The 21,294-nt window shown below is 38.2% G+C and overlaps 1 protein-coding gene across 1 annotated transcript in view; it reads right to left on the bottom strand.

The window, feature by feature from the left end:
* Positions 1-21,294, bottom strand: part of LOC124270259 (neurogenic locus notch homolog protein 1-like) — a 106,469-nt gene that overhangs the window by 37,033 nt on the left and 48,142 nt on the right. Inside the window, 3 exon segments of the mRNA XM_046705295.1 lie at positions 18,509-18,642; positions 19,836-20,040; positions 20,422-20,556. Of these exon segments, the coding sequence (XP_046561251.1) occupies positions 18,509-18,642; positions 19,836-20,040; positions 20,422-20,556 (474 nt within the window).

Below are 21,294 nucleotides of genomic sequence, written 5' to 3'. Positions count from 1 at the left end.
GTTTAAGCAACATTTAAACAACAAATGTTAAATATGTACAGTGTCATAAAACATTAAAACAGATTGGTGCTTTATCCATTGTCAAACCCAACCAAACAGCCCTATACCGACCTTAAATACCCCATCCCCACCCCACACACCCTATCCCCACCCAAACTACCCCATTTCCACCAAAACAACCCCATCTCCACAAAAACAGCCTGTCCCCACCCTACATACCCCATTCCCACCCACACAACCCAGTCCCCACCCACACAACCATGTCCCACCCAAACAACCCTAGCTCCACCCAAAAAGCCCTATCCCCACCCTACACACAGTCTATGTAAACTTAGCATGACACATGCTCTCCTACACACTACACTGGGTAACATGGGCAAGTTGTCCTTCTACATCAGAGTCTAATAATTCAGGTGACTAAGTGCGTCTCTGCCCTCTATTATTTCCCAAGCTCCAAATTATGAAAAGCTGCCGTGAAAAGCTGTGGAGCTGAACAGTCACGATCAATGTGATAGCAATATTGTGTTATTGTGAAAGCGTATAGTTCAAAGGACTGTGCATGTCGAAAGTAGAAATATAATTGGTCACCCTGATTTTGAAACTGCTTATGGCTTATGCTTACAGAGTACATACAAAAAGGTACTGATACATCATGACTGCAACATATTGATAGATGTGCTTGTGTTTTAACCATTATCTTACATTCATTCAGCTGTTGATGGTGAGTAAGTCTGATACAAGTTTAGGTAAATCTCTATCAACATTAGGGCGTTATCACAAGAACACAAGAATGGACTTCAAGCATTGCAATTGTTGCAATGCTTAGTTAAACTGAGCTTCTCAGCAACGGACTTTGAATAAATGGCAATAATTGAAATCATTTATTATCTTGAAATGCTAAGAGTATGAGTGAGTGAGTTAAATTTTACGCCACTTTTAGCAATATTCCAGCTTTATCACGGCGGGGGACACCAGAAATGGGTTTCACAGCTAAGAGTATGAATGTCTGCTCAAGAAACATAGTCATGGCAACATACGTCCTGATAATGATGAACTGAACTCTGATTTCAGTTAATTGGAGCTGATGGCAAAAGACAACCAACTCCAACACTAATACAATCATAACTTATCACTACAAGGTTAAAGGCCTTCCTTCAAATAATCTGAATTACATGATACAGACAATTTTGGCCACCTTCATCAACAGCGAGTATCCAGTGACTCCAGTACTGGCCACAGAACCATGCTGTGTATATTCCATTTTATGTCGCCTATCAGCACAGAACACAACACAAGGTCATTTTACAAACAAGACAGTATCAGTGCTAATATAAGACAAGTTGAACAAGTCACAATGAATTATGTGACAGCCATATTAAGCAAAAACACTCCAATGAACTGAATTCTAGAAAAATAACTATAGGCACTTCATTGTTGTCCTGCCTACACAACTAGAAACAGTATTTTTAAAGTCTCCAACCTTTGATGCAATAACAAGTTCCCTCAAAACCTGATTTCGAGTCAAAGGAATTTCCAAATGATATAAGATAACAAAGACTCAAGACAGGCTGATGACTAAGACACTTTCAAATCATAACACATGAAAAATAATCTTAATAGTTACATAACAGATCTCTATTAATACAGGACTACTGCTAACCACTTGGTGACACTTTTACAGCCTAGATCAAAACAAATCACAACTGTAATCAGCTTCCTTGAACAAGTGCTAATGCTACAGGGGATAATTAAAGTCATTACTGACTGGGTTATCTGTCCTTTAACAGGCAGTGAAACACTTACACAATTTTATTTACTGTTACATCATAACTGCTTTAAGCAGGTGGTGTTTGTTGTGGGAGGGGGGAGGTCAGCATGGCCTGGGGTTGTTTACGGCACCACCATAACCCTAAACACCTATGCTACCATTAGGCCCCAGAACAATACTGATGCATTAATGCTGTGTGTTGGCAGTTCTCCCCTTGACAAAGGATATTTCTGTGTCTGTTAAAGACAGAATAAAAGCTTACACTTGTTACCAATATTCCATCAATTAAATTAAATATAGTTTGACAAGATTTAACAAATTTCACTTCCCTTTCTAAGATATGTCAAGTATCATACTTTAAACAGTAATTGTAAGCAGATATTAAATATAATAGCTCTAAAAGGACATTAAATATTTTCTTAATTCCAATATCCAAATGTTTACTTTTCTTTTAAAATGAGTTGATGGGAAAATGCAAGGTAAAAACTTGAGGTCACAGTGTGAAAATATAAAAGATGGCTGCTTATTTCCTCTGTATCCCAGAATTCCATCACGCAGCCACTAACAGTAAATCAAAACAGGTAGTAATTTGAGACCATTAGGCTTGTCCGGGGCCCCAGAAACCTCAAACTGCACCTGCCAACAGGTGAATAGTAAATCCCTTAACGAGCAGCCTGGCCAGGGAACAATGGAAATGACCACTTGACCAGGCCCACACAACAATGGCTGTCAGCCTGTCTCCCATACCTCCACGCACTGACACTTTTTTAAAGGAAGATCTGGTGATATTTATTGGTGACCTGTTTGTGGTGGGAGAGGAAGAACTTTTTCATATCAGCTTTACTTGTTTCATCAACATTAGACTCAGTATTAATCATCACTAAAAATTAAAATCCACAAAATATATTGGGTGCATGATTTAAATATATTTGCTTTCACTTCAGCACTCCATAGACATACCATAACATTTCACATTTCACATTTCCCATACCCATTAACAAACTGGTGGGTTTTTTGTATGTTATCTGAAACCACAAAAGGAAGAACCCAAAATTTAGGACAAAATACATCCTAGAAGATGTGGATCAAATGATGTTGATAACATGTGACATTCAACTGAGGCCATAATGTTTGGGCCAGGGTAGCAATGTCAACTTGAAAACAAGAAAATTCCTCATGTTAATGTAACTGATCCCACCACATGGCAACAGACTCTGGTAAGGCTGCACATTTGGTTATCTTCACTTATCTTTGTAAAAAAATACATCTGAATTTAAGAAAGACAGAACCACGGCACATCTGTTTTCAGTTTTGAATTCTGTGGACAAAGAAGTTCCATGCTCTTTTTATCACTTCCTACTCAAGTGACTTCCTGTACATTTGTGCAACTGTCACATTCAAACTTGAATGGGGCAAAGGCAACAAAAATTAATTTACTGGATAACATATTTAGTTTAATGCCGGTATATCAAAAGTTTAATACATCATTTTTACTCATATCATCACAGATAAATAACAAACAATAATTTAATTTACAATTATACCTTAGTTTGTGTACATTCATTTGGAAATGAAAATGGAGGATTAAGAATAATACAATAATTACAGATGAAACTAAAAGAAAAAATGTTAATTTCATAAATATCTTATCAATAGTCTACATGAACAAAAATGAAATTGAAGATACATCAGGTTTTTTAATTGACGCAGGATTGATGCCTACCAGGCAAACAGTTCATTAATTATACTGATTCCCTGAAGCTGTTTAACTGAATGATAGACCTGTAATGACTGTTCAACACATTTCACAGCTTGATCCACAAAAACTGTCAATTTCCCAAAATGATTTACACTTGTCAATAGCGGCAAAAACTTACAGGTGATTGCCGAGGAGATTTTGGCTAAAGGCAAAAGGCAGAATTTAACAGACTCTTCAATTGTTGACAAGTGGCCTTAAAACAAAGGCACAGTCAAGCTCCGCCCTTGGAGCAGGATAAGGCCATCTTGGCAACAACCCGTAAACCCTTTTTAAAAACAGAAATAGTATCGATAAATGAGACTTTCAAGGATTTTTCCAAGAACGGGGTTTAATATTTCGATGCAAAGTTACAAATACACCTCGGCTAAAAATTATGGCAAAAAGTTGGAAGAAACTTGTTGGAATTCAGGCAGCTGGTAAACAGCGATGAGCTTAGGAGGCATTCCTCTCAGACTCAGGTGGATTCACCATGATATGTCAATATTTAGTTTTTTGTTGTGAATATGGCTTCCATGGAATTCAAAGCTGAGCACATTAAATATTGACCTTTGTTTTTATGGCCTTGAAAGGTGAATCAGAGTCCAAATTGATATGAGAGTTGCCATAAAATCTCTAATTCATTTCTGTTGTTTCCTACTGCTTACCTAACAACATTTAAAACCAAATACATCTCAGAAATAGATTTGCTTACAATGAAAGGCAGTACACTTACAGATATTAAAGTACCTAAACATGCAATTAGTAGTGAATTCAGTGCCAGTATCTGTACAGGATATAACCCAAACCTTGGGAAATCCATTTTTAAAATCTACTGAACTTAATGACTTTGGCTCAAAAACCGATAACATCATCGAAATGCTAATCAAGGCTGGCATTTCCCGTTAATCTTAGCATGTGAACAGGTAATTTACCTAAGCCTTTTGTTCACCTGTACTTTAAAAATTCTTAAGAAATTCCATGAGCTTCGTGTTTCACACACGAAAAGCCCAGCCTGGACAGCAAACAAGAAACTACCTACTATTACAATAACTCATACAGTGGCAACTATTCTGCATGTCTTTCCACAACACAGGGAGCAGAATTGCCTCAATTATGCTGGTCTCCCTATGATAAACTGCAGGCAATTTGCCCCACTATTATGGCTACACTAGCTGCTGCAGTAATTGGGCTTTGCCTGTGCATGGACAGGATGCTCCTGCGACAATCACCAGTTCCTCAATGACCTGGTTTCTACCATTCCCAAATTTCCCACGTCTATAAAAGGCATGGCTATCAATTTGTTTTTCCTATTTTGACAAGTAAACAGATTGAGTTGGTGAAGTATGAAGATAGGGTTCTCATTAGTGTAATACTCTCAGCTCCTTGTGCTGGTTGGAGTGAGCTACCTAGATATTACATTTAGAATATGTGGATAAAACAATCAAGGTGACACATGTTGATATTTTTTAACATAAATATTTTTTATCGGATATATCAAACATATCATTACACTGTTCTCACCTCTCTACTACATGAGCACCGATTCAAACGTTTGAACAACATTAACCAAAAGACCTATATCCATTACCAGTCTGTCAATGACCAATTCTAGTATTCCTCTTGTCAACTGTCTCCACAAATCAAACTAAAATGTGACAAAACAGTGTACTTAAAAACAACCTGTTTTGAAATAGTTAATATCTATCACAGAAACTCTGGCCTATGTGATCTGTTCTTTTTCCAGTCAGAATTTCTTCCAAACCTTAAATGGATGTAAACATGCAAGAATAATCAAAGAAGATAAAGACACAGTTTTAATTGTTTTACTATTGTTTTACTATTGTTTTACTATTGTTAGCACAGCTGCAGGTGTCACTGTACACCTCATGAACTGACCAGTCAGTCATCTGGTACAACCACATAGATACCCAGTCATCAGTAACAACTGCACTACTACTGCTTCTACTCCACCAACTACTTCTGCTGCCCCTCAACAATAACTGCTACTACTACTTCACCAAATACTTGCACAGATACTGCTACTACAACTACTTCTACTGCAACCACTATTTCTACAACTGCAACTGCAACTACAACCACTTCTACTACGTCTCAAACTACTTCTACAACTTAACTACCTGTTGACAGGTCCAAACTGTATATAAATGAAACCTCACTATACCAGGAATATTGCTATTATATTGGACTCCTATCACCTGTGGTTTCTTTGGTATAAAGAAGTTTAAATTCAGCCAAATTGACTTGCATGGTTAAAATCTCATTTTGTCTACCTCTACAACTTTTAATGTGGTTCTGATTATTCTTAGCTTTGCCAGCAATGTGACAATAAAGATTATTAACCCTCAAAAAAATATCCTGCTTGTGTGTCAAACACTTATGAGAATGCTATTCTCAGCATACACTAACCTCAAACATATTCAGCTATTGGCAAACTGGCTAATTTGATGACAAGCACGTAACTCGCTGGGAAAATTACAAGTTATTACATGCCGGAAAATATACTTGAAATTTCTCAAGCCTTCGCTTGTAAGGTGACAACTCTGTTATGCCAAGTATATCTAATCAATAAGCAATTCATTAACAAAAGGATATTCTTGACTTGAACCAACCTATTTCCTTCCGGGGGGAGATAGGGCTTGGCGCAATGCTCTCAAGCATGTATACTTCCAGTGACCAAATGTAAATCGGTACAGATTAACTATCATCATGAAAAAGAAAAAGAGATTTAATCAGTTCTTTCATTATTTCATTATGTGATTCCATTATACTAAGAGACTTCCGAAGTGACTACTGGGCACTGACACCCTTAAGAGTGAGTGAGTGAGTTAGTTTAGTTTTACACACTTTTAGCAATATTCCATCAATATCACAATGGGGATGCCAGAAATGGGCTTCACATATTGTACCCATATGGAGAAATGAACCTGGGTCTTCGGAGTGACAAGCAGGCTACCCCACGACTGACACCCTAAGGATTCCAGGTTGGAGTACATGCTCAGCAACCTCTGCTGGTCACAGGGTACCAAATGGACGGATGGTCAGGCTTGGTGACTTGCTTGGCTGCACGTCATCAAACCCTGTGGATCATTACTAACATGTTCATTCCCTGTATTGTCACTCCAGATTCCGGCCATCACGGCCCAAATAATGCTGAGTGTGACGTTAAAACAAAAAAAAAAAAAAATAAATGCTTCCTCATTGTTAACCATTTTTCAGGAAGACAGCTGTTACAAGACTAATAAAAAAGCACATAAATACGTATATAACCTGAAACAAGATCTAATCAAGAAAAACAGAAATATATTCAGATGAGGCTGAATCATAAATCAACCAGACCAGACATCAAGACATGTTTTCTCCACTATCAACAGCAATTACCATAAAATGTCTGCACAGCCTGCTACTGCTGATTACGTATACTCAATCAATTGTAAAAGATTCTTCAGAAACAGCTTAACACATAATCAAACTATTCCAATGAAATCGTGGTGTAGTCGTCAAACCCATGCCTAACAACCATTCCGATTCAATGTATTGTATAAATATTTAATGCAATACCCATGTAATTGTAGGCTGAGTATATGTCAAACCAATTACATTCAATACAAGGTCTTTATGATTCATAATCTTGCTTAAATGGCAGATCAAGCCGCTCAAATGACACGATTTTGCATATTATACGAACAAGAGTATCCTATCATCAGCATGGTTTTCAATCAGTGAGAAAGATTTACTACTTAAGTCATTCAGATACCAAGACTTACATGTATTGGAGAAACAAGCATCTACTGCTGACATAGCAAACTTGATTGTCTGGCGTGTCAATTTTTACAGTTCAGAGAAGGAAGCAGCCATATGTTCAACAGATTTCATCGAAATTTACTCAAATAAATTAATTACAACAAACTCTGTCATCTCAAGAGCTCTTGGAAAGGGGCAAGCAGATTTCAAGAATTCTTTATTGCAACTTGTCATTAGCAATTTCAGAGAGACATTTAGCTACTTAGTAGCCCTGCAAACTCCAAGTTCAAAACATCTTCTCGTATATCCTGACCCAGTTTCAGCCTGGACGCAGAGTGTGGGAAAATGATCCTATCAAGCCCTATGTCGTCTTTTTTCAGAGCTTATAACTTGCCTGCAGTTCTGTTTTTCCAAAAATGCCTCCTCTGCTCACTTGTATCTGTTACCACAAAGTTTAGCCTTGTTTGTACATTAACAGCATTAAACTCCCAGTTGATGCTACACAATCAACTCACAGCAACCACAATACAATATATACACATAAGTGCACTGTTATGGAAAACTTGAGTCAGTTTTTCAGCTGCATGTATCGTGTATCTCTTACTGAGCCTTCTGTCACCAATGTTCCTTGACTTGCAGTCAGTTTGTGTCACCAAGATAAGATCATTTAAAATGTTTCATCTGTCGTAGTATATATTCCGGTTTATGGCTCAGTTTAAATGTCGTGAGATTTGAATAGAAGCCACATTTTTTGTGCATCTATCTAGGACAAATTGGTTTAAAATATCTCAAGACATGACACATCTCATTCGTATGTATATTTTCTGTGTATATTTTCTGCTAAAAGTGTGTAACACTTTAATAAACAATCTACAAGCACTTCTAGTGCTACATCCCTGTATACAGGAGATCTCCGCGAGAAACTAACTGTTCTGTGACCTGGGTGAGAAACTAACTGATCTGTTACCTGGGTGAGAAACTAACTAATCTGTTACCTGGGTGAGAAACTAATTGTTCTGTGACATGGGTGAGAAACTAATTGTCCTGTGACCTGGGTGGGAAAACTATTGCTCTATGAATAGGTGAGAAATTAGTTGTTTTCTAACCTGAGTCAATAACCAACTATCTTGAAACCTTGTGTAAGGCTTTGTTATGTGACCTGGGTAAGAAACCATTTGTTTCATGACCCGAATCAGAAACTAACTGTTCTTTAGCAAGGCTAAGCCCCATGAACTGGGTGAGAAACTAATGGGTTTTTTACCTATGTAACAAAAGTTATCTTCAGAAGCTTTTCGGATTGATTTGTATGACACTGTAACTGTTCTGTTTACAATTCTTTAACCTGGATGTGAAACTGTGTCATTCAGAGATTGCTATGTAAAATGACTGTAAACAATGACTGAGAGAAGATCAGGAACATCATGGTCTTGGTAAGACCATAAATAATTCTAGGACAACTTCCTTCATTACACATACTGGCAACATGTTGGTATGAAACTTTGAAACAGTCTGTGTTACGACATTTCAGAGTTACTGTTTGGTCAGACTTTCAAATTTGAAATGCCTACCAAGGACTACACAAGCAACTATGATAAATACATAGAATAACTGTTTTCAGTAATAAAGTATACGACTTTATAGATAACAACTGTCTATGCAATAAACAAGAAGTTGTTATCCATAAAGTTGTATGCTTTATTGTTGTTAATTCATCAACTTCTGGAATACAGATCAAACAACTTTCAGGCAGACAGAATATATCAACTACTTGTCAAGATAAAAGTTAATAGAACAAAAACAAAATCATCTATTATTCGACTAACAATCTATATTTTGACTGAAAAATGACACAACAACTGAGTCACGAAAATGCATGTGTATATAAATACAAGGTTATTATGAACATAATGTTAAGGGTCAGAATACTACTGCAGTCATCCTGGTTCATAAACTTTATGGATTGGCCTACATGATCTCATCCTTGTGAACGGATGACTTCGGCTGCTTACTTCCAGAAGGGTGTGAGTGAGTGTTACATAGTACAACAATGTTGCAAGAGGTATTCAGACTTCCCTTCCCATACATTGCTGTCGGTCTACATCACAACGTGTTGTCCCTGTACCTCGGTGTATGTTGTTGATTAACATCATAACATCTTTCGGTCATCTTCCCCAGAATTGTCTAACAGGATAGAGTGGTCAGGCTTGCTGACTTGGTTGACACTTGTCATCGTATCCCAATTGCGTAGATCGATGCTTATGCTGTTGATCATTGGATTGTCTGGTCCAGACTCGGGTTATTTACAAAACACCTCCTGATAACTGAAATATTGCCGGGTGTGGCATAAAACTAAACTCACTCACTATACACTCACTCACTGTCTTTGGTTACATTCTCATATACACATTCTACATGTATCATCCAAAACTGTGTTCCACAGGAGATATCGCTTGTGTGAGATCATATGATATCTCCTAGGAGATATCGTTTTGACAGTTGATTATATACAATGCCCTGACAATGCTATGACATCACTGCACTGCAAGTCTAATGCTACTACAGTGTTGAGAGATGTACATTTTTCATTGAAAACTAATGAAGAATGATTTTTGATGATAAATACAATCTCACCCTCGTGTCTACTGATATCACTTATATTAACACTCGTTGATATAATTGATATCAGTAGACACTTGGGGGAGATTCTATATATATTTCCCTACACATTGACGGTCTACATTGTGAATACTGTATTGTACATCCTACTTGTTGGTCTACGTTGCAACATACTGTCAGTCAACTTCCCCACCAACACCAGGTCCATGACAGGAGACAACAACTGAGTGGTGGTGGTCAGGTCGTCTCTCCAGGACAGTTACAAGTGAACAACATTTATGCAATGATAAATATACACCTCAGATCTCTGATAGGCTGTTCATACATTAGCAACACATCTGTACTCAACATCCACATTGCTAACACACAATATTTGAGACTACTTTTTGCCCCATTCATGATATAAATTAATATGACGAAAAATATCCCAGGCGTGTGCTGATGATAGGTGCCTGAGTGTGGATTCGGATCCCAGATGGGAGTCAACCCAACAAAAGTACTAGTATCTGTACTTTACTGAGAAAGTGTCATCCCACATATAACACTTTCTAAATGGCATTGTGTATTCAGGTGAACAGACTGAAATCCACATATATCATGTGTCAAAATACAATTCAACTATTGTTAATATTAGTCTGTTAATCAAAACATGTCAAATTCTTTTATTAAACTGTTTCAATAGCAAAAAAAATACTGTCGGTTCTAACATTTTAACTTCCAAGTGTCCTGTTTAAATGTAAATCACTGACATCAGGAAGACTTAACACACCTGATATCAAATGATTATGTGAAGGATCTAAACAACAGAATGGTTATCTTTAACTCTGTGGTATGAGCTGTTGTGATTTCTGGTCCTAAGTATGAATCAACAGCCCTGATTTAATACAGACACAAGATAACAGACACCACATAATACTCCCAGTGTACCTAACCTACCTCCCATAAAGTTATAAGCATACTTAGTACATCAAAATCAACAAGCACCTGTTTACAAACATGGAAGACATAGCCTGTACACACTTCAGGCCCAAGTAACCCTCCTCATGAACTTATTTCATAAACAGTACACAGTGTTGGGTGGACTAATTATTATACAAGGGGACTGATATCAACTAGTAAGTAATCTGTTATATCTACAAGTGTTTATAAGTACACATTGCATCACAGAGTGGCAGCTCCCAGCTTGAGTTTCTCAGCCCTACTTCTAGGCTGCCAGCACTGTGAGAACCCATGTGGATGCCGAGGCCTGGGAAAATGCCAACAAACTTTCAGCTTCTATACTTTGGGTTTACAAAGTCAACCTGTCTGCACGGAAATTGAAGCATTAAGATTGTAATAAACTTCATAGCTGTAGTATAGATTGTTAAATCTGTTGAGTGTTGGTGGAAGTTGGAGGGTGAACTAGGACAACCACAATCAACAGATGTGTGCATGTGGATCAACTTTCTCAAACTTCAACAACCAGCACATGAAATACTTACTTCCAATGAAGACAACCACTCCAAGTATCCAAAAAGAGCCGAGTAATGTCCCAGGCATTGTTAGTTAAGACATATTCCAGTAAAATATCCAAAGAGTGGGCTAGTACACCAAACAATCCCTGCTGTACATAAGTTTATCCCACAACAAATCTGTGTCCGTGGACTTCAACCATTGAATGCCTACACAGCCCAGTCACACAGCACATAGGGCAAAGCTCCGCTGTCTCTCCTAGTCCTCGCTTGAGCGAGCACAAGAGTTTCACATCGCAAGCGACAATTATGGCCCGGTCACATGGCTGGGAGAAGGGAAGTGGCCTATTCAAATGGTAATCACAGCACTGGGGCTGCCTGTAATAAGGCTCCCCTCTCTCACACAATAGAATTCGGGGACCAGCCAGCTTAGGCTCACAGCTGTTGCAGGGGGAACCTTTTCTCCCCACACAAACAAATCAGTTGTGTTCAATGGACACTAGTAGCAGGTATTTCTACCTGTTGATGACAGTGAGACCCTGGGTCACTGGTGGACCGGCTATTACTGTCCTTGTGGAAATGAGAGTTTTGAAAGATCTTGATTTGTACGCAAACTGTCTCCGATTTCTAAACTTTTGTGATGGCAGACAAACTCTTGCACAAAAGATTCTTAAGGCTATGTTTATATTACATGTTATTTCATCTTTAAACTGTTTTCCTCTTCCTTTCCTCAGGCAAAAGGAATAAATATTCATTCCATTAAAATAACATTACTTGTCTTTGGTGATGACATCCATTTTCACATCATGAAGAGATCAATTTCAAAACTCTGATTTTTCATATTTCACTGAAAGATGGTTGTGACTTGTGATATCACGGAGGACAGTGATAAGAACTTCAGAATACTATGTCATTCCAGCAGTATCAAAACAATGTCATTCTCTGACATCATCTTGAATCATCCGGAAAATCCCACTGGAAGTTATCTCCCACACGCTATTGTCTAACTGGGCGATATTGAGAGGTATCTCACGGATATACCATATTACTTATATCCTGTAATGCTTAAGACTTCACATAGCGACACAGTCCATCCAACAAAACAAGAAACAACTTCTCTTAAATACACATACACATGTCCCTAAGCATCAACTCATCACAGAATTGCTGTACACCCGAACAGCTCTTGAAAATCCATACGGAGCTGGCACCATCACAGTATGTAATAACTATCTTTAGCCAAGTCATTCAGGTGCAACACAACATCACAGCCATTGTTCAAACAGAACATCAATAGTCTACACTTCCAGTCAAGCATGACCTGACGACATCATGCAGATTTCCTGTCAACCACAACACAACACAAGAACAATCTGTACTCAAATTGTCAAATTCCTCATTTAGGCTGTCAGTTTCCCGGATATGCACATGAAACAGTACTCAGTGTTGATGTATAACGGTGTAGCTTCGGTCTCGCTCCAGTTGGTGTTCCACCTGAGTTAACGAGCTATGCCTGAAGACAATACCTGGCCTGACACTTCTCACCTGACAAGCAGAATTCATTAACTAATTCTATTAATGACTGAATGTCAACACAACTGGACGGAGTAATTGTTACTCCACTGTTACTGACATACAAATTACTTCACATCAACAACATCTACAATATCATGATGAAATGTTTTATACAAATGCTGCGACAAGTTTTAATATTTCCAATTACGAAATTAATCATAAACATTAACAGGAAGTTTGTTACAATACAAATATTTGCCTACCACTGAACTCATGTAAACAAAACAGACTTGTTATAGTGACAACAGATTTCCACAGAAAATAAACTTAAACATTAGTAATATATATTATTTCCACCAGAAATATTCATTACTGAGAAATCAGTCAAGTTGGAAAGTCCAAGACACTGGCGTTTCTATACAGAGAGTGAAACTGTAACTCAGAACACAAATTCTGTTACTAACTTGATCCGTATCAGGAATAAGATAAAAAGAAATTTGAAGAGTTGAATCATAACTTGTTCAAAATTATCAACCCAGCCCTCATCATCAACAAAATACTATCAAGACCTCCAAAACACACATAAGGTCAATCTAACTTCTTATAAATATCCAATTCATACTGACAAATCTTCATGCTTCCTCAGGTAGCCAATTGATATAAGTCACAAGATAAGCTGCTGATTCTTGTCAGTCACAGAATCTGGATGCAAATGTTGAAGAGGTTTTCCCAGTTGAGACTCAAATCAACACCCTTGCTGAAACACCCCCAATCTTGGCTGGATGGTTCAAGTTCATGTCCATTCAATTACATCTAGATCTGCTGTGTTTCAGCGTTCCAGTTGCTTCTTGCTCCACATCCAGACTCTGCCTGGCCTGGGACAAGTTCAAAGGATGATATCACTGGGAGAAATGGGTGCATTCTAAACCATGTGTTTGTCTTATGGAAAAAGTATGCGTTGTTCTCGAAACAAACAAATCCTTTGTGGACTCGGGCTCCGCATTTGTGTTGTCTTTGTGAATAACTAGCCCCTAGAAGTTCCGCAGGATGGATTGTCGATCGCAGCCCACACCACTGCCTATAGGGGCTGATCGCAAGCACTTCGTCAGTGTGTTTGCCTGAGAGTTACCTGTCCTTGAATAGGAGGCTTATTCCAGATTCTGAGTAGGTTTTTGCATCAGAATCAACAAACCTGATCGTTAGCTCAAGAAAAACGCCACATTTTGGGCAGCATAGTTGACCCATTAGCTGAAGTGTAGAAACCCTCACATATAATGGGGAATAAATGCAATAACAGCTATCTGAAGGCACTATTTATAATTAGTTGCCGCAGAACTAATATTCTGAAAATAATGGCGCAATGGAAGCCATTCAAGTTTAAGTTGGGAGCTGTTCTCAATAGGACAAGTCATTAATGATTCTGAATCACCCACTGAATCTAACAACTATACTTTAGGAGCAAAACAATCGTGTCAGAAAAACAGTAACTGCCTAATTGTTTTCAGTACCTGTTTGCAGCAAGATCATAAACCTCACACTATTACACTGAAAACTGAGACCAGTGCATCATATCAAGTAAGGGAACACATCAAGTTGCTGTATAAACTATTATATGTAAAAGTCAATACCAGAATTTGCTGACCAACTTTTCACTACCAAAGTTTCAAAGAGGTTTTATAATTACTAAAAACACTTTCAGTGAATAAACAAGTTTTCAAAGAATTTGGGTTCTTTTATTTGTAGGTGTCTGTCATTCTTCAAGCAATGTTGTGAAGTGTTTTACAGTAAGAGTCAGTTACCTCTCCCATTAAACAGCTTCAAGTACATAAAGATATTTGGCCTCTAACATTTAACAGATTAAGATTTAAAAGGAATCTGACCAAAAAATGAAAAAATGTCCATTATTATGTAAAACCCTGCGAATGAGTTGTAAGATTTATAGGAAGTCAGTAAACAAAGAAATCAGACAGCCACCCCAAAAAGCTCTTAATCAAAACAAACACAGAAAGAAAAATATGCAATCAAACCGAGTGATCATTTTGTGGCAAGACTGTTTAATTAGAAAATGACTTCATCGACATGTGAGCAATACGCACTTGCCAGAAGTTGGACAAATAAATTCATCCTGAGCAAGCAAATATTGTATAAAACTACTTCCCTGAAAACAAAGATTGAATAACGGGACATCACATGAAATAATTCTATTAAAGAATTTGTCGACAGATGTAGTTTTATAAGCATGTCAAGAAAACAATTGCTTATGAATGTTCACAACCAGGGGCCTCATATTTAATAAACTTCTTTGGCGAGAGTGTTTGGTGGGAGAATGACAGGCCTTTTGTTCCGATGGCAGGACGAAAGAGTAATTGCCTGTCCTAACCAATGAAAAATGAGCATTTGAGCTAAATGTTAAGTTTGTTCATTAGCTGCATGGCTGATTGCATCAAACCATATATGGGAAATTCCTCTATTCAAATCTATCACAGACTTGTAACCATACACCAAGACATGAACTTCTTTTGTTCACGCTAAACGATAAGATAGTGTTCTTCATTTTTTGCTTTTAAAAAGACCTCATATTTTATCACAATTCTGTAAGAAGTGATGTGAGTCTATCAATCATGAAATGATGAAAATGACTGCTTTGTAAAAATGCTGAAGATCATTCGTCTATTGTGTATGCATGTACAGTCACTTTGTCTCCAATTGAGAATGATGAATTGCAAAATAACTCAAAACTGGGAACAGTGCGTATAACGTATATACTACTTAGTGTAGGCCAATAATGAAGCATTCAAATTATGGATAACAGCCTCTTGTTTACTGCAGAGAGCAACGTTTTGGTGTTATCATTGATAACAACTTCTTAATTGTTTTATAGGCATTCTCCGCTTAGCTTGATAACGGTGTGAGAATTTACACCGAAATGTCTCCATGCAATAAACAAGGAAAAGATAAACAAAAAGTTGTTATCCATGAAGCCTTATGCTTCATTATTGACTCACCAACTTCTAGAATACCGCTTAAACAATTACATAGTGTTGGTCATTTTCGACTGTAACGATATTGCTAAATCACCCCCTCTTCCATCACTATCCTCAACAAACCCCTTCCCCATTACAGCTATAGCCTTTCCTTCAGAACAAAAGCATTCTCACACTCTGATATGCAAACAAAATATTTCCGATTTTTCATTCGTTAATACTATAGAGATATCCTTCTACTACCACCCATTTAAGAGTGCTGTATGAATGTGTGTGTGTGTGTACATGCATGCGTGCGTGCGTACATGTATGTTATGGGGTTGCAATGAATCCACAATAAGACAAGTATGGTACATATCACAAATATAGGGTAACAAATGCTACTACTTTTCACAGATTCCATACCATGTCCCCAGTTGATGTATTATTCATTATATTCAGTGAGAAATAACAAAATAGATTATTTGACATGTTTTCGCCATGCTGACAGTGATAATTTGTCATACCAATGACCAGTGACCACATTACTGTCAAAAGAAATTTAAAAGTGTTGACTATTGTAGTGACGGTTTTGGATATATTCCATTTGGCCAATTTGGTTTGATAATTAACAACCAAATTCACAACACTCTTTACATAAAAATTCATTAATATTCAATTTTAGCAATCACAGATACTGAATTGAATTCATGAAGGAATATGGTTCGATTTGCCAAATACACAAGTGAATCATCACAGCCTGTGTGTGTGTGTAAGTATTGTAATGTATATCATGTTTGCAGATTTTACACAGTCTCGTGTATGGTAAAATCTGTATCTATCATCCTTTGTACATTGACTGTAATATTTATAATTCTTTGTATGGACGAAATATCTTTAATCTTTATATATGGCAAACAATAATTTATTTGTAGAAGTACATATTACAAGGACTGACATATTGAAACTCAGCAGTGGATGGAACAATGACATGCTAAGTTTTACACTGTCACCAACAATTTCATTGGTAGAAAACCATGACGTGCTGTCCCAAATCCTTTCAATTAGACAAGCGTGAAGAACCTGGGATATATTCTGCCTAGAGTCCCTCCAGCAAGATATAACAGGGAACTGTTCTGTCCCAGAATTTCATTGGGATCCATGCAGGAGGTACAAGCTGCCCAGAATCCCCACAGGAACATCAGCAGGAGATACCACAGAGATATTCTACCCAGTCCCTATAGGGAGACCAACATGAAATACAAGGGGCCTTTTCTGCAAAGAATCACCACAGGAACATCAGTAGGAGATAGTACAGAGCTATTATGCCTAGAATCCCTACAGGAACATCAGCAGGAGACAGTACAGAGCTATTATGCCTGGAGTCCATACAGGAAGATCAGCAGGAGATAGTACAGAGCTATTATGCCTAGAATCCCTACAGGAACATCAGCAGGAGACAGTACAGAGCTATTATGCCTGGAGTCCATACAGGAACATCAGCAGGAGATAACACAGATATATTCTACCTAGTCCCTACAGGAAGACCAACATGAGGTACATGGGGCCTATTCAGCCTGGAGTCCATACAGGAAGATCAGCAGGAGATAACACAGATATATTCTACCTAGTCCCTACAGGAAGACCAACATGAGGTACATGGGGCCTATTCAGCCTGGAGTCCATACAGGAAGATCAGCAGGAGATACCACAGATACATTCTACCTAGTCCCTACAGGAAGACCAACATGAGGTACATGGGGACTATTCTGCCAGGAATCTCCACATTGTGATCAGTACAACATATGTTTACATCTTTTCAAGGCCAAAATGCGCACAAGAAGACTAGTCAGGCATGAGGTCTGTGTGCTATTTTTGCGTATGGGAACACTTCTGATCTACATTCACAGCCTTTGATGACATTTGATTATTTTGTGAGCCAAATCACAAAAACATCAGTCCCATACTAATGTAAACCTTTGTTGACACAAGCCAGTGGTCACTGCGGGCCAGGGATGTTAGAGTCAGTTAAATGTCATCTTCCCTCTGAACCAGTCAATCTATGTTGGTCACAAACACCCTGATGTGACAGGCTGTCATATCTGACAGCCCCAATATATCACCTTCGCAATTATAGCACGGCCATTACCACCATTGGTCAAGGCAGATCCACAGGGCAGCAGGAAGATCGTGACACTGGGGCCACAATGCAGGATTAAATATTAACTGCGCTATGATCTAGTCATTCATTATTGTCGCAATTATTTCACATGTACTGGTCATAATTGTCACACAGCACATGGTCAACAGGATGGCAAAATAAAACTGGATTAAAATGTGATAATGGTCCTGCAATGTGTTCATTCAGTCACTCATGTACCATCAAAGTGCTGACAACTCTCACCTCTGCTGAACAAAGTGTGCAGGGTCACATTTCAATTCGAAGAGTTAAAGGTGGAGAACACATGAAATACAACATGTAATCCCTCAAAAAGGAGGGTTTTAAACAACATGATGTACCAAAGACTACATGGGTAATGCAATCTCTCTAAATGGCTGGCTCTAAGTGACATGACATATGAAAAACACCATGAGGTATGTAATACCTCTAAATGGAGGGCTTCAACCAACATTATGTACAAAAATCACCATGGGATGTGTAATATTTCTAAAAGAAGGGCTTCAAAGGACTTACCAGCAAGGCAGGTACACTGGTACTGCAGCTCATCGGTCCTGGTACAGCTGCCTCCATGCTGGCAGGGACTTGGGTTACATGGGATGTACCTCTCCGCACAGTGGCGTCCAGTATACCGCTCTGGGCACTCACACCTTCATGCCACAAATTAGCATCATTATTCGGTGTAAATTGTTCATAAAAACATAAGACAATCACAATAGGGTGAGTGAGTGAGTTTAGTTTTATGCCAGTTTTAGGAATATTCTAGCAATATCACGGCGGTGGGACACCAGATAAAGGCTTCACACAATGTAGGGAATTGAACCTGGGTCTTCGGTGTGACGAACGAATGCTTTAACCATAAGGCTACCCCGCCAGCCCTAATCACAATAGAGAAACACATAGGAGTAATCATCTCTTTACCATATTACATCATTCTTAATTAATCAACACAACTTCATCCACAGTAAACAGTGCTGTGTCAAAGTTGGGACATACTCAAAAACCTTTAGACAAAAATGCAAAATGATGACTAAAACAACAATAAGAAAGGACCAAGCTTTTACTTTGAGATGTCATTTGGATAATTAATTGTGTATGAATTGTGTACCCAATGTACGAGTGAACCAGCTCATTTATCATAGAGTGCCAGATAATTTGCTGACATGTTTGTCGAAAGAATAAGTCTTTGGAAAAGCCGAACCAAAACATTTTGGTAATGTCAGTCAATATGTCATTGAGAAGCAACTTTAAACACTGTATTCAACTGCATACATTGATCTAATTTACATATTTATCCCATCAAAGATGTATAGTTTATGGGACAAGTCTGTTGTATTGATATTTGACGGTCATCAAGGCAGAAGCAGTAGCATTTGACTTCTGGATTCATCAATTGTTCAGATCAGGGTAATGACACTGACCCCTGGTTTTCTTGCTTTTGTCCAAACAATGTGTCATGGCGGTTATCTTACAGATTTGATTGGTAAAGGGTCGTTATTATAGCATGTGACTTCCTGGCTTCATGCGGTAACTAGGACAATATGGTATGCCATATTGTGACCTTACTGACTTGGAACTGAACAAACCAAAATGCTATTTGACAACTTCACTTAGTTAATTTAACAGGTTCCTTGACACTTTACTTTATGCAAGTCAGCAAATTTCTAGCTATTCCCGTTATGTAAATCTGGACCAGGCAAGACAGCAAAGCAGATTATTTGTATGAATCCCTGACAATCAGTGAAGATGCCAGGTGTTAACAAAAAAGATAAGTTAATCATCAGGTGATAAAATAATTTTGGAATAAAGAATATGTACTATATGCTTGAGACCCAATACATACTCGAAATCTCCATAGGTATTCTGACACCAGCCGCCATTTAAGCATAGGTTTGAATTCTCGTTGCACTCGTCAACATCATCCATACAAGTCTTTCCACGGAATCCTCGCGTACATTCACAGGTAAATCCATAGCTTGAGGACGTACATCTTCCGTCATTCCGACACGGCATAGATGCACAATGATCATCTAACTCACAATATCGGCCTGAAATATGAAATAACACATACACAGTACACATTACACAAAACACGGCTCGGTTTCAGGAAGTTGATTTAACTCAATTGCCGCTGTTAGGGCACAAATGAGCAACAATTGTTGTTTAATGTCACACTCAGCAATATTCCAGCTATATGGCAGTGGCCCATAAATAATTGAGTCTCGACCAGACAGTCCAGTGATCAAGAGCATGAGCATTGATCTACGCGATTGAGATACAATGACGTCTCAATTAAGTCAGCGAGCCTGACCACCCGATCCCGTCAGTCGCCCCTAAGGACAAGGATGGGTTGCTGAAGACCAATTCTAACACTGATCTCCACGGGTGCTACCTGGAATAGAGCCACCATGGCCTGGTGCCACACATACCCCTATATCCTGGCATACAGTGGCAGGTGAAGTCCGAGAGGCTGTGGATGTTGGAACAGGACCCTCCATTCTGACAGGGGTAGCTGACACAGGCACTGTTGCTGTCAAGCATGTCACAATTTGTCCCCTGGTAGCCTGAAACATATGAAAACATTTGTTTTCTTCCATACATTTACACACACAGCATCCAATAAACAACTATAAGAATTTGAGTGTAATATTGTCCTTTGGCTTCAATGGCTGTTGAATTCGTGATAGGTCAAATTGGCCATTGAATATGATCTTATTGACTGCATAAGACCAACATAAAACTGGCGTAAAACTCCTATGTGGATGAAAGGGATTATTGTTCACACCAGTGGAGAAAGTGTTCATTTAAAGACAATAACTCAATATGGCAGGGCAAAAGGATGTGATGTTAAATTTTAATCACACCTGATGACTATAACTTTTAACAGGGCAATATCAACTCATTCTTCTGAAAAACCTTCTGAAAATGGTAAAACAACAACAGAGTTAACATTGTCTCTCTTAGTCCTGAATACAACTGTGATAGTGTTGACTATGAAGTAAACAACATTGTCTAATTCCCAATAGTTTGTTTCAGACACAACTGACTTCCCCTTGACTCAATGTAGACATTTTATGTTAATAAACACTTCAATGACTTTGAGTTACAAGCAAACGGAGGAGTTTCTTTTCAAAAACACAAAAATGTAATACTTCTGTTGATACTGAAAGCTTGTATACGTATTGAAAACAATAAGGTACTAATGACTTATCAGTGCTAATGGGAAACAGCTGTTTCAAACAGTCTGGTAAAACTCCTGCACTAAACAAAGGGAGGTAACTCTTCCCTCTTTGACAACCACT

The sequence above is a fragment of the Haliotis rubra genome, unplaced genomic scaffold (assembly GCF_003918875.1).
Source record: "Haliotis rubra isolate DU_JTF1 unplaced genomic scaffold, ASM391887v1 Scf150, whole genome shotgun sequence".
NCBI classification, from domain to species: domain Eukaryota; kingdom Metazoa; phylum Mollusca; class Gastropoda; order Lepetellida; family Haliotidae; genus Haliotis; species Haliotis rubra.
The sequence above is the reverse complement of the archived record's forward strand: the minus strand, read 5'-3'. Positions and strand labels throughout refer to the sequence as shown.